General features: G+C 40.1%; 1 protein-coding gene across 4 annotated transcripts in view; it reads right to left on the bottom strand.

Annotated features, from left to right (window-relative positions):
• unc13a (unc-13 homolog A (C. elegans)) overlaps nt 1-15,695 on the bottom strand; it is a 168,007-nt gene that overhangs the window by 126,288 nt on the left and 26,024 nt on the right. For all 4 annotated transcript variants that reach the window (XM_062038703.1, XM_062038700.1, XM_062038701.1 and 1 more), the window contains exons 2-3: nt 9,497-9,526; nt 9,117-9,216 (exon numbers count right to left, since the gene is read on the bottom strand). In XM_062038703.1, the coding sequence (XP_061894687.1) occupies nt 9,117-9,216; nt 9,497-9,526 (130 nt within the window). The remainder of the gene's footprint in view (nt 1-9,116; nt 9,217-9,496; nt 9,527-15,695) is intronic.

The raw sequence follows: 15,695 nt of genomic DNA, 5'->3' as shown, positions 1-15,695 counted from the left end.
ACAACACACAGTGTCCAATATTTTCACAAAGATAAAATAAGTCATATTTTTGGTTCATTTAATAGTTAAAACAAATTTACATTATTGCAATCAGTTGATAAAACATTGTCCTTTACAATTATAAAAGCTTTTTACAAAAATCTACTACTCTGCTTGCATGTCAGCAGACTGGGGTAGATCCTGCTGAAATCCTATGTATTGAATGAATAGAGAATCCTTTTGAATCGGGAAAAAATCATTTTTGAATCGAGAATCATGTTGAATTGAAAAAAAAAATCGGTTTTGAATAAAATCGTGACCCCAAGAATCGATATTGAATCGAATCGTGGGACACCCAAAGATTCACAGCCCTAGTACATACCGTATTTTCTTGACCATTGGGCGCACCGGATTATAAGGCGCACTGCCGATGAGCGCGTCTATTTAGGTCTTTTATCATACAAAAGGCGCACCGGATAATAGGGCGCATTATAGGGGTCATGTTTTGATTTTTTTCCTAAATTTAAAACACTACAAGAAGTGTGGAGGAGTGGAAGAAGTGTCAAAAGATGGCGCCAGCTGTTTTAATGACATTCAGACTTTACTTCAATCAATAACGGAGCAGCATCTCCTCATCCGTGGCTCACGAGTGCAACAATGTGTCCCGTGAAAAACCGTCCGAACGGAACTCTAATAACTAAAGTTCCTTGGGTGAATAATGTAAACTCACTATACCGGTAGTTTTTAGCGCTTCCATAGCGAGATATAAGTTCGAACTTTCCGCTACTTTATATTAGAAATGGCAACAGCGGAGGGTGAATGTCCCATAACAAGAAGATAGTGAAAAAGAAGAAGATTATCGACTATAGTATCGGCACAGACTACAGTGGCGGACATGCGCAAATTTTCAGGACTTATGCAGATCAAATACAGATAAGCAGGTATCAGAAGGTAAGAAAAGTTGGTTTTGCATAATATTGTAAACAAAACGCCAGATAATATGTCTGCTAATGGGTGCCGTTTTGCGGTCCTTATAACATAGTAATACTTGCATCTCTGACTACGGTAGCCGTAATGGGCCGACAATCCATCAAGCGGTGTGGCTTCAAAGTCATACTAAAACAATTTGACAGATTTTTGAATGCTGTGTGTAATGTTCTTTATTTTCAGTGGAACATTTAAAGTTTTGGTGTTGTTTACTGGCATCATATTGCAGTCTCCACCTCTCTTATGTGTTAAAGTTAAAAGTTAAAGTACCAATGATAGTCACACACACACTAGGTGTGGTGAAATTTGTCCTCTGTATTTGACCCATCACCCTTGTTCACCTCCTGGGAGGTGAGGGGAGCAGTGGGCAGCAGCGGTGCTACGCCCGGGAATCATTTTTGGTGATTTAACCCCCAATTCCAACCCTTGATGCTGAGTGCCAAGCAGGGAGGTAATGGGTCCCATGTTTATAGTCTTTGGTATGACTCGGCCGGGGTTTGAACTCACAACCTACCGATCTCAGGGCGGACACTCTAACCACTAGGTCTACTGGTCACACTTATCATTACACCATGTACCACATAAAATAGCTTTGAGGTCGGTAAGCACAACCAGAATTATTCCGTGCATTAGGCGCACCGGGTTATAAGGCGCACTGTCGATTTTTTAAAAAATTAAAAAGGAGTTTAAGTGTGCCTTATAGTCCGAAAATTAAGGTACTTTTAATATTTTGTAGTGTGGAATGTTAGAAAATTTTTGAGCAAGTGAAATTACAATTACAATGGTCGGTATGAAAAACACCAACCTGTTTATTATTAACCACCTGGACTGGGCTCATGCTGTCTACAAATTGTAGGGGAGTGGTAATTTACTTCTGAAGACACTTTGTGGCCAAAATAATTCATGAATTAAGCCAGGGGTGTCAAACTAATTTTAGATCGGGGGCCACATGGAGAAAAATCTACTGCAAAGTGGGCCGGGCTGGTAAAACCACGGCACGATAACTTAAAAATAAAGACAACTTCAAATTGTTTTTTTTGTTTAGAAATAGAACAAACACATTCTGAAAATGTACAAATCATAATATTGTTTTTTTTTTACACTTACATGTTGGAGTTAATCATTTATTTGTCGTTACTTATATTTTTTGAATAAATTATATAATAATGTTCATCAGTCAACTCTTTGGTGTTAATTTTCAATCTATCAAGATAAAAAAATATCAAAATCCAATTACAGTATGTTTTTTTATGTAGTTTGATAATTTTCCTCAACTGATGTACTAACATCATGTGGTTTATTTTGTACATATGTAGCATCATCTACAAAGATACAAAGAATTGCTTTTGCGACATCAAGTGGACACATTTAGAACAGCAGTTACTTTCTGTCAGAATAATTGTATCTAAGTTATCACAAAACTTTGTGTTTCAATGAGTTCCCGGCGAGTAGACAAAAGCTGTCTTTGATCTTACCGATCAAAAGGCTTGTAAAACTCCACTGTGTAGGATGGGAAGCGACATGAAGGTGTCGGTTTCTTTGATGTATTGTAATCCACAGGAAGATTTTGTCTTTACCCAAGATCTACAAAGCGGAGATGAAGCAGGACCTGACTCCCATCTAGGCAACTTTTCTTTGAACTGTTTTGTGACCAAAGGCAGCGACTGTTTACGACCCCCTTCCTTTAGAAACAGCTGTTGCCATGTAATCAGGGGAAGTCCAAATAAAAGAGGAGGCGTACAATCTTTCGCCAGAGCGTGGTGGGACACTGTGCAAGAGTACAGCCCAGACGTTTCTCCTCAATTGAGCAAAATTTAATTTTGTCTCTGTTTAATTCCTTGCTTCTTTGTCTGTTTAATAGATGTCATCAGCGTTTGAACCGGACATCTTCTATTAAAAAATTTCAGGTTAATTGTTATACTTTGCAAACTCATCCCGCAGTCCGGATAAAACCTGTTTGAGGGCCTGATCCGGCCCTTTGGGCCGTACGTTTCACACCCCTGAATTAAGCTCAAGATGCAATAAGTTGAACGATGCAGACACTTTTGTTACTGGATACTTTTTAAGACGCTTTTGCCCTGGAGACTTTGTATGTGTAAGTAGTATGCAACTTTGATAGATATTGACAAAAGTAGTGTTTTAGACTGCAACATTGCTCAATTAAGGACGCGTACCACATATGTCTAGCTTGTGCGCTAATGTGTGCTTTGCCGTTGTGTAGCTGCTAGCTTCTTTCTGCTTTTTTGTAAATGACTTCGCTAAAATACAAAAAAAACAACTTACCTTGTGTGCTTATTGTAGGATATTTAGATGTTAACTGGCTGTAAACGCACAGCAGGACTGCCCCATTGGACATTTTACATGCAAGCCGATATCACCCGATACTTGTTTTTGTTTTTAGCTGATATCAATATCTGATCGGCACACTCCTACATTAAACTATACAACCAAACTGAGCATTATTATCTTTGCAAAGGCAGAATAGAATAGGTTGGAGCATTCGAACCAGCCCGCTTTGCAGTTCTAAAAAAAAGAATGGAAAAAGCATCTAACTCAAAAATCTGGCAGTTTGTTTGAATAAAGTCTGCATTGGATGGCGCAGCTGTACCTAATGAAGGGTCCAGTGAGTGTGCTCTGCAAAAACTGAAATCTAAGTAAGATGAAATATCTCAAATAAGGGTGATATTTGCTTATTTTCTGTCTGATAAGATCATTCTTCTCACTTAGCAGATTTTATGTTAGAGTGTTTTACTTGTTTTAAGGGTTTTGGTCCTAAATTATCTCAGTAAGATATTACAGCTTTTTGCTGAGATTTTATGACCTACCGTATTTTCCGCACTATAAGGCGCACCGGATTATAAGGCGCACCTTCAATGAATGGCCTATCTTGAAACTTTGTTCATATATAAGGCGCACCGCATTATAAGGCGCATAGAATAGACGCTACAGTAGAGGCTGGGGTTACGTTATGCGTCCCGTAGTTGCGAGACCTGTTGTGGCTCAATATTGGTCCATATATAAGGCGCACCGGATTATAAGGCGCACTGTCAGCTTTTGAGAAAATTGGAGGTTTTTAGGTGCGCCTTAAAGTGCGTAAAATACGGTATATTGAGTAAAACATGCTTGAAACTAGAATATAAAGTCTTGCAAAGCCGTGTCATCAACACTCACAAGTATAAAACTACTTTTTTAAAGTAATAATTTCTTATTTCTGGCATGAAAAAAATACAATCATGACTTTGACACAATTGTGTCTCATAATTAAAACGGATGACGGCCAAATGGACTTTGCAGTTTTATTTTCAATGAAACGATAGAAAATACGTACTCATATAGTAGTACAGTTGGCACAGTAAACTGACAGTTAATATTTAAACATTTAACATTTCTAACAATTTTGAACAGAAATAGTTCATGCACATTCAGATAAATTATTCAAAATTACAATTAAAAATGTTTTGGCCGGAGGCCGGGCTGTATATATGCGCACTAATTGACTGAAAGAGCACGCACTTGGCGCGATGATGTCATGTTGTTGATGGAAAAATGCATTTTTAGACCATATGATTTGCCTGAGCGGCTAGGAGACCCCGAGACTAACAAGCGGTTGCCTTGTTGCCTTTCCATTAAGAACAATAAATTAGTTTTTAGAATAAGTTTGCTTGTTTCAAGAAATGTAATGCAGAGCGCATATCATTATGTCAAGATAATGGCAGTAGCATTTACTTAATTTAAGAATATTTTTCAACATATTGAGCAAAAATATCTTTTTTTTTCTACCAAGAAAAGTGCACTTTTTATTAGTGAGAATATACTTATTTTAAGGTTCAATGGGTTCATTGAAGTTAGCTAATTTTACTTGTTTTGGAAAGTCTTCACAAGCCAAATTTTCTTGTTCTATTGGCAGATAAATTTGCTTAGTTCAAATAAAATACCCCTCATTTTTGTATTTTTTTTCTTGTTTTTGAACACTGACTTTTTGCAGTGTGCTGCATGTAGGTGCAAATAGCTGTTAACTACAGCTAGCTTTCGCACCAGATGGCAGCTATAGGCAAGTGTTGGCAAGATGAAGTGTGGATGCTATAGATCACATTCACACAAATACCACCCTGGGGGGAGCTCTGCAGGCGGGCATGAATGTGAGTGTGCGCGTGTGGGTGTGTGCATGTGGGTGTGTATGCGCGTGTGTCGAATATGTAAGAGTTCATCCACCCTGTCAAGATGCTGTCTTCTCGATACACACACTCACTGGACACTTCATTAGGTACACCTGCACAATCCAATGCGGACTTTATTCAAACAAACTGAGATTTTTGAGTGAAATATTTTTTGGTGATTTCCATTATTTTTAGGGACCGAGTCCCTTTGGGACAGAGAACCCTATTGTATTTCTAGCGTTTTATTATTATACCGCCGCCTCTTTGAGCTGTAATTTGACCCCCTTAACATGCTTCAAAACTCACCAAATTGGACACACACATCAGGACTGGCGAAAATTGCGATCTAATCAAAAAACCAAACCCCAAAACTCAAAATTGCATTCTAGCGCCCCCTATGAAGAAAACACAGACAACTGCCTGTAACTCCCAGTAGGAATGTCGTAGAGACATGAAACAAAAACCTATATGTAGGTCTCACTTAGACCTATATTTCATACACTGACAACCCCCAGCAAAAATCAACAGGAAGTGTGCAATTCCCCTTTCAAAACAAAAGTTGTGTAAAAACAGTCACCTTTTTTCAAACATTATCTCCTCTGAGCGCGTTTGTCGTGTCGGCTTCAAATTAGCACAGGAGAGAGATTGAACCCTTCTGATTAAAAGTTGATGAAAGAGTTTTAATTACTGCTCCGGTTTGGATTTTGTGAGCCCTCAAAGTCGGTCCCGTCCATCGCTGCTTGCAGCTTTAATTTTTTTTTGGAATTGCAAAGTGGGCTGGTTCAAATGCTCCAACCACGGGTCCCCCGCCAATACAAGAGCTGTGTCACAACTATTCTATTCTGCCTTTGCAAGGATAATAATGCTCAGTTTGGTTGTATAGTTTAATGTTGGAGTGTCCCGATCAGATATTGATATCAGCAAAAAAGAAAAACAAGTATCGGGTGATATCGGCTTGCATGTAAAATGTCCAATGGAGCAGTCCTGCTGTGCGTTTACAGCCAGTTAACATCTAAATGTCCTCCAATAAGCACACATGGTAAGTATTTTATTGTATTTTAGTGAATTAATTTACAAAAAATAAACTAGCAGAAAGGAGTTAGCAGCTACACAACGGCAAAGCACACATTAGCGCAAAAGCTAGACTTATGTAATACACACCCTTAATTGAGCAATATTGCAGTGTAAAACATCACTTTTGTCAATATACTATATTAAAAATTAAAGTACCAATGATTGTCACACACACACTAGGTGTGGCGAAATTATTCTCTGCATTTGACCTATCACCCTTGATCACCCCCTGGGAGGTGAGGGGAGCAGTGGGCAGCAGCGGTGGCCACGCCCGGAATAATTTTTGATGATTTAACCCCCAATTCCAACCCTTGATGCTGAGTGCCAAGCAGGGAGGTAACGGGTCCCATTTTTATAGTCTTTGGTATGACTCGGCCGGGGTTTGAACTCACAACCTACCGATCTCAGGGCGGACACTCTAACCACTAGGCCACTGAGTAGGTCCAATTGCCAAAAGTATTTGGCCACCCATCCAAATGATGAGAATCAGGTGTCCTAATCACTTGGCCCGGCCACAGGTGTATAAAATCAAGCACTTAGGCATGGAGACTGTTTCTACAAACATTTGTGAAAGAATGGGCCGCTCTCAGTGATTTCCAGCGTGGAACTGTCATAGGATGCCACCTGTGCAACAAATCCAGTCGTGAAATTTCCTCGCTCCTAAATATTCCAAAGTCAACTGTCGGCTTTATTATAAGAAAATGGATGAGTTTGGGAACAACAGCAACTCAGCCATGAAGTGGTAGGCCATGTAAACCGACAGAGAGGGGTCAGCGGATGCTGAAGCGCATAGTGCAAAGAGGTCGCCAACTTTCTGCACAGTCAGTTGCTACAGAGCTCCAAACTTCATGTGACCTTCCAGTTAGCCCGCGTACAGTACGCAGAGATCTTCATGGAATGGGTTTCCATGGTCGAGCAGCTGCATCTAAGCCATACATCACCAAGTCCAATGCAAAGCGTGGGATGCACTGGTGTAAAGCACATCACCACTGGACTCTAGAGCAGTGGAGACGCCTTCTCTGGAGTGATGAATCACGCTTTTCCATCTGGCAATCTGATGGACCAGTCTGGGTTTGGAGGTTGCCAGGAGAACGCTACATTTCGGACTGCATTGTGCCGAGTGTGAAATTTGGTGGAGGAGGAATTATGGTGTGGGGTTGTTTTTCAGGAGTTGGGCTTGGCCCCTTAGTTCCAGTGAAAAGAACTTTGAATGCTCCAGGAAACCAAAACATTTTGGACAATTCCATGCTCCCAACCTTGTGGGAACAGTTTGGAGCGGGCCCCTTCCTCTTCCAACATGACTGTGCACCAGTGCACAAAGCAAGGTCCATAAAGACATGGATGACAGAGTCTGGTGTGGATGAACTTGACTGGCCTGCACAGAGTCCTGACATGAACCCGATAGAACACCTTTGGGATGAATTAGAACGGAGACTGAGAGCCAGGCCTTCTCGACCAACATCAGTGTGTGACCTCACCAATGCGCTTTTGGAAGAATGGTGGAAAATTCCTATAAACACACTCCGCAAACTTGTGGACAGCCTTCCCAGAAGAGTTGAAGCTGTAATAGCTGCAAAAGGTGGACCGACATCATATTGAACCCTATGGGTTAGGAATGGGATGGCACTTCAAGTTCATATGTGAGTCAAGCCAGGTGGCCAAATACTTTTGGCAATATAGTGTATGTCAAATAATTATAGTTGCATATTACTTACACATACAAAGTATCCAGGGCAGAAGCATCTTAAAAAGTATCCAGTAACAAAAGTGTCGGCATCGTTCAAATTATTGCATCTGGCACAAAGTGTCTCCAAAAATAAATTACCACTCCACTTCAACTTGTAGACAACATAAGCCCAGTCCAGATGGTTAATAATAAACAGGTTGGTGTTTTTCATACCTACCATTGTAATTGTAATTTCACTTGCTCAATGTTTTTCTAATGTAATAACTACAGATGTCCGATAATATATCGGACTGCCGATATTATCGGTCGATAAATGCTTTAAAACGTAATAGCGAAAATTATCGGTATCGGTTTCAAAATGATCGGTATCGGTTTTAGAAAGTCAAATTTATGACTTTTTAAAACGCTGCTGTGTACACGGACGTAGGGAGAAGTACAGAGCGCCAATAAACCTTAAAGGCACTGCCTTTGCGTGCCGGCCCAATCACATAATATCTACAGCTTTTTACACACACAAGTGAATGCAAGGCATACTTGGTCAACAGCCATACAGGTCACACTGAGGGGGGCCGTATAAACAACTTTAACACTGTTACAAATATGCGCCACACTGTGAACCCACACCAAACAAGAATGACAAACACATTTCGGGAGAACATCCGCACTGCAACACAACATAAACACAACAGAATAAATACCCAGAACCCCTTGCAGCACTAACTCTTCCGGGACGCTACAATATACACCCTCAGCTATCACATACCCTCCTCCCCCTCAACCTCCTCATGCTCTCTCAGGGAGAGCATGTCCCAAATTCCAGGCTGCTGTTTTGAGGCATGTTAAAAAAAATAATGCACTTTGTGACTTCAATAATAAATATGGCAGTGCCATGTTGGCATTTTTTTTCCATAACTTGAGTTGATTTATTTTGGAAAACCTTGTTACATTGTTTAATGCATCCAGCGGGGCATCACAACAAAATTAGGCATAATAATGTGTTGATTCCACGACTGTATATATCGGTATCGGTTGATATCGGTAATTAAGAGTTGGACAATATCGGAATATCGGATATCGCCAAAAAAGCCATCATCGGACATCTCTAGTAATCTCTAGTAATAACCAATAAAAAATAAAATCCTGCTTTCCACATTATATTCCATTTTGTACCAGTAGGCGATGCAAACATGCGGATCATTACAGTAGGACATCAAGGAGAGGGAGTGACTCACAACATAAAGTCCTGCTCCCAGCACGGCTGACTGCCACGCACGGCGATGGTCGTGCTCTTAACATTCTGCACCTTCAGCGTCACGTAAGTGTTGAATTTTTCTGCAAAAATGCACAAACAAAAAATAAGGTCAGTGTTAAGTACTAAATGATGCTTTTTTTTTAAATTGCAAAAAACAGCATAATCTCAGGTCAAAACAAAACAGGGCACTGCAGCTAAGTGGAGACTGTGGACTTATTATACTGTAGCAACAAGGTAAGCCAACGTTAGCATGTGTGTTTATTTCTTGCTCCTAATACGTAAATGTTACAGTGCAATAGCGACAATAGTGAATTGCAATATTAGGTCGCATGCAGTGGCAGAAGTGAAGAGGAGTTTTACCTTGGGGTCCATCAAGCTTGGCTTTTTTCACTGCAAAGACAAAAAGACAACATATAGAAGTCATTAATAATATACTTTTGAACATCAGCAGCGTGGATTTGACATTAGGGTACAGTAAAACTTTTTGTTTGCGTCACCAAACTCTTCGTGTGCATTTATCGATTTGGGCTACAAATGGTCGTGCCCGACAAAGTCTGCCTAGCAACAAGTACGATGGGATGAGGTAAATAATTTAGAGCCTTCTTTGCCGTGCATCTGAGCTTGCTAAATTGTCACATTTCATATCATTAATATGATGGCTACTTCCCCGTATATCCTTGACAATAACTGCCACCTTGCATTATAGAAATAAACAGAATGACTCAAAATAATCACAAAGTCAAGGAAGTTTCAGTAATGCAGCGTTGCATAATGAAGTGATGGCACAGGTTAGTGTGAAGGCTGGAGCGCTGTGTGTGTGTGTGTGTGTGTGTGTGTGTGTGTGTGTGTGTGTGTGTGTGTGTGTGTGTGTGAGTGTGTGTGTGTGTGTGTGTGTGTGTGTGTGGGCCAAGGTGGGAGTAGGGATGCAACGATTACAGAGTGTGACTTTACGGTTATAGTCTGAGTAATATTTATAAAATCACTTCAATCAGTCCTTAGAGATTCTGATGTGTTGTCTGAAATAACAGTAGTAACATATTAAACAGGCATATATATAATAACATTTTATGTAAAAATAATAATTAATGCTGAAAGGTACATACAGGTTTTGCAGCAACATGTGTTGCCATCCAAGCAACGTTATCATGGACGCCCCTGCTTATTTCAGCAAGACAATGCCAAGCCACGTGTTACAACAACGTGGCTTCATAGTAAAAGAGTGCGGGTACTAGACTGGCCTGCCTGTAGTCCAGACCTGTCTCCCATTGAAAATGTGTGGCGCAATATAAAGCCTAAAATACCACAACGGAGACCCCCGGACTGTTGAATAACTTAAACTGTACATCAAGCAAGAATGGGAAATATTTCCACCTGAAAAGCTACAAAAATTGGTCTCCACAGTTCCCAAACGTTTACTGAGTGTTGTTAAAAGGAAAGGCCATGTAACACAGTGGTAAAACTGCCCCTGTGCCAACTTTTTTGCAATGTGTTGCCGTCATTAAATTCTAAGTTAATGATTATTTGCAACAACAACAAAAAAAGTTTCTCAGTTCAAACATTAAATATATTGTCTTTGCAGTCTATTCAATTGAATATAAGTTGAAAAGGATTAGCAAATCATTGTATTCTGTTTTTATTTACGATTTAAAAACGTGCCAACTTCACTGGTTTTGGGTTTTGTACATGTATTTTCTTTGTAAATGGACAATATTTTTGCATTGTTGGGGTTCTGTTGAGTAAATGATAAATGATAAATGGGTTATACTTGTATAGCGCTTTTCTACCTTCAAGGTACTCAAAGCGCTTTGACACTATTTCCACATTCACCCATTCACACACACATTCACACACTGATGGCGGGAGCTGCCATGCAAGGCGCTAACCAGCAGCCATCAGAGGCAAAGGGTGAAGTGTCTTGCCCAACGACACAACGGACGTGACTAGGAAGGTAGAAGGTGGGAATTGAACCCCAGTAACCAGCAACACTCCGATTGCTGGCACAGCCACTCTACCAACTTCGCCACGCCGTCCCTACAGTACAATCATGAGTTGTTTTTTTTCAAACTTATGTTTTTGGGGCGGGTGGGGGTGTTGTTGGGGGTGAGGGGTTGTTGAGGTTTGTTTTTGCGGGGGGGCGCTAAAACCCTTAAGCTAACGCAGCCCTGGTGGTGGGGTGTCCAAAGTGCGGCCTAGGGGCCATTTGTGGCCCATAGCTCGTTTCTTTATTAGCCCAAAAATCTAATAAAAACCAAAAGGATTTAAAACAACTATAGAAAGTTGTAATGTTGGTATTAGTTTTATTTATTTTATTAGCTATGTTTAAACCAGGGGTCCCCAAACTACGGCCCATGGGCCAGATCTGGCCCGCCAGAGTACAAAATCCGGCCGACGGAAAGTCCCAAGTTATAAAAAAAATTGTTTTTTTATATATATATATATATATATATATATATATATATATATATATATATATATATATATATATATATATTTGTCTGGGGATAGGTTGATTGGCAACACTAAATTGGTCCTAGTGTGTGTATGTGAATGTGAATGTTGTCTGTCTATCTATCTGTGTTGGCCCTGTGATGAGGTGGCGACTTGTCCAGGGTGTACCCCGCCTTCCGCCCGATTGTAGCTGAGATAGGCTCCAGCACCCCCCGTGACCCCGAAGGGAATAAGCGGTAGAAAATGGATGGATGGATCATTATTTTCTAAATCTGTCCTTTCTAACCCATTTTCTACTGCTTGTTACTCTCTGTGTCTCCTAGCCTCTTACGCAAATAATTTTGTCTAAAAATGCATTTTCCCATCGATAACGTGACATCATTGCGCTCGGAATATATATATATATATATATATATATATATATATATATATATATATATATATATATATATACACACTACCGTTCAAAAGTTTGGGGTCACATTGAAATGTCCTTATTTTTGAAGGAAAAGCACTGTACTTTTCAATGAAGATAACTTTAAACTAGTCTTAACTTTAAAGAAATACACTCTATACATTGCTAATGTGGTAAATGACTATTCTAGCTGCAAATGTCTGGTTTTTGGTGCAATATCTACATAGGTGTATAGAGGCCCATTTCCAGCAACTATCACTCCAGTGTTCTAATGGTACAATGTGTTTGCTCATTGGCTCAGAAGGCTAATTGATGATTAGAAAACCCTTGTGCAATCATGTTCACACATCTGAAAACAGTTTAGCTCGTTACAGAAGCTACAAAACTGACCTTCCTTTGAGCAGATTGAGTTTCTGGAGCATCACATTTGTGGGGTCAATTAAACGCTCAAAATGGCCAGAAAAAGAGAACTTTCATCTGAAACTCGACAGTCTATTCTTGTTCTTAGAAATGAAGGCTATTCCACAAAATTGTTTGGGTGACCCCAAACTTTTGAACGGTAGTGTGTATATATATATATATATATATATATATATATATATATATATATATATATATATATATATATATATATATATATATATATATATATATATATATATATATATATATATATATGTACAGCCCGGCCCTGGCCACATTTTTTTTAACCCAATGCAGCCCCCGAGTCAAAAAGTTTGGGGACCCCTGGTTTAAACTGTTAGGATACCTTCACTTACTTTGGACTAGTTTTAGACCTTTCGATGGACAAAAATGAAAGTGACCCCTGCACGTTTAAAAGATCGACACAAGTACTCCATCAAAGACTGTCAAGTATAATTATGCCCTCTGCTCTCCTCTCCGTGCAAGGACCTCTGGTGACAGCAGCTGCACAAAGTCTGTTTAAGTGACGTCAAGCTGGAGTCCATTCATTATTCACTCCATCCAGCACCATTCTGCATTCCCTGCCTTCAGAAGTATTCCATTAATATTCACAGCTCTGACTTTTCATCCCTGCAGCTTCATTGTTGCTACCTTCACATTAAAGACAATGCTTGCGCTGTGTTGGTTTGCATAGAAGAAAATTAGTAGGAAACATCTCATTATTTTTGCTGACTTCAACATCAAACAAAAAAAGTACTCACCATAACAGTCAACGCCTGATTAAGGCTCGCCTAATTAGGGAATTTTTTAAAACCTAAAATTGAGGAATAAATCATGCTGTGTACGCTTTAACGATTTATTGTCGTACCTTCTCCTGGCCATGGCCCAAATAGACGAAGATAAAGAAGGTCATTGTGAGTCACTCTGCCGGGCAGTGACATCATAATCATAATCTTTGTGGACAAAGTGGACTTTCCTAAAATAGCGGTACCTTCCCACAAGTCCCTTAAGATAATGGCCAGCAGTGATCTCTCTGATTAATGAGTCAAATGGTACGGCAGAGCATGCATACATTGCATATTTAAAAAAAACGTTAAAAAAATTTAAAAAACACTTCCTGTTTTTAACCCGAAATGTAAAGTTAAGTGTTATATTATGTTCAAACTAGGTGGCAGTAGTTTAACCATTGTGGGTGTCAGCATGGGTGTTATTATTTTTTTAAATAATATTTATGTATTCATTTGATAGGGAAATCATAATACAGGTACTGAAAAAACAGACACATTTTAGTCCCCCCCCCCTAAAGTACTGTGATAATAATGTACAGCATTTACCTCGGAGAGTGGATTTCTATGGTATCTGCTTCTCTGTCAAACACACCATCAGCAGCTTCTCCATATTTTCATCGATAAGCGTCCGTCGTTAAGATATTATTTGGTCTGGTCATGTTGATTTTTTTTCTTTAATTCAATGTGTATCAGGCGCTTTTTCATCTCAGCACCGTCCTTCACACTCACTTTCTTCGTTCTCATGGTTGAAAAAACAAAGTCATGTATTTCCAGCTATAAGTTAATGCTTGCATGTAAGACACCAAATGTTTTGGTGGGATCTTACGGGGTCCACTGTGACATTTGCAACGCCAACGAGCAGCGAGGATGCTCGTTACCCAAATTTTTGCCCGCAACGTAAAGCATAACAATTAGAGATTCGAGAGTCAGCTCCTATCCCAACATACTTGTAGTTCATACAACCTGTACATTGACTACTCTAAAGTAAAGCAGGCTTTCCCCTACATCAAGGGTGTCAAACTCAAATACAGAGTGGGCCAAAATTTAAAACTGAACAAAGCCGCGGGCCAAAGTTGAACAAATGAGCCTTTTAATAGGGACCCAAACAAGTTTTGCATTGAATATTGAACAAGCAAGGCTTATATAACTTTATAGTGACATGCAAAATCGAGTTTCAAATAATACAAATAACAATTAAAAAATATCAATGGCATATCAAATACAATTTAAATAAAAAATGAATGCCTCTTTTCTATTTGCAGCCTTCTGAGGTAAATATCAACATTAACTTTTTCCACAGGCTAATAAATTTGAAAATAAAATAACAATGAATAAACCAACAATTCAGGACTTTAAACTGCTCAGTTTGCAACACACTGATCTAATCTGATGTGCCCAAGCCAGATACCTGCCATCTTTTCTTGGATGCTAGTTCATTAATGTCGGGGCTCAGGCTTTGAGCTGAGGCAACCTTCATTATCGAACGAAGGTGTTAATCAGTTATTATATCTCAAAGCCCACCCGGACCACAGTCTTGGGGGCGTGCCTTAAAGGCACTGCCTTTAACGTCCTCTACGACCTGTCGTCACGTCCGCTTATCATCCATTCTGACAACGTGCCGGCCCAGTCACAAGATATGTGCGGCTTCTGTGCGCACACACAAGTGAATGCAACGCATACTTGATCAACAGCGATACAGGTTACACTGAGGGTGGCCTTATAACCAACTTTAACACTGATACAAATATGCGCCACACTGTGAATCCACACCAAACAAGAATGACAAACACATTTCGGGAGAACATCCGCACCGTAACACAACATAAACACAACAGAACAAATACCCAGAATCCCATGCAGCCCTAACTCTTCCGGGCTGCAATATACACCCCCCGCTACCACCAAACCCTGCCCCCCACTCCCTCCCCGTGCGTCGGTTGAGGTGGGCTGGGTTGGGGGGGGCGGGGTTTGGTGGCAGGGGGGTGTATATTGCAGCCCGGAAGAGTTAGGGCTGCAAGGTGTTCTGGGTGTTTGTTCTGTTGTGTTTATGTTGTGTTACGGTGCGGATGTTCTCCCGAAATGTGTTTGTCATTCTTGTTTGGTGTGGATTCACAGTGTGGCGCATATTTTTAACAGTGTTAAAGTTGGTTATAAGGCCACCCTCAGTGTAACCTGTATCGCTATTGATCAAGTATGCGTTGCATTCACGTGTGTGTGCATTCTTGTTTGGTGTGGGTTCACAGTGTGGCGTATATTTCTAACAGTGTTAAAGTTGTTTATACAACAACCCTCAGTGCAACCTGTATCGCAGTTGATCAAGTGCGCATTGCATTCACGTGTGTGTGTGTGTGTGATTGAAAAATCCGCACATATGTGACTGAGCCAGCACGTGGACTGGGTGAAAAGCGGATGTGATGATTTTCGGGAGGGGCACTGAAATTCGGGAGTCTCTCGGGAGGGTTGGCAAGAATGAAAATTAGCGGTG

The sequence above is a fragment of the Entelurus aequoreus genome, linkage group LG27, assembly GCF_033978785.1.
Source record: "Entelurus aequoreus isolate RoL-2023_Sb linkage group LG27, RoL_Eaeq_v1.1, whole genome shotgun sequence".
Classification (NCBI taxonomy): Eukaryota; Metazoa; Chordata; class Actinopteri; order Syngnathiformes; family Syngnathidae; genus Entelurus; species Entelurus aequoreus.
The sequence above is the reverse complement of the archived record's forward strand: the minus strand, read 5'-3'. Positions and strand labels throughout refer to the sequence as shown.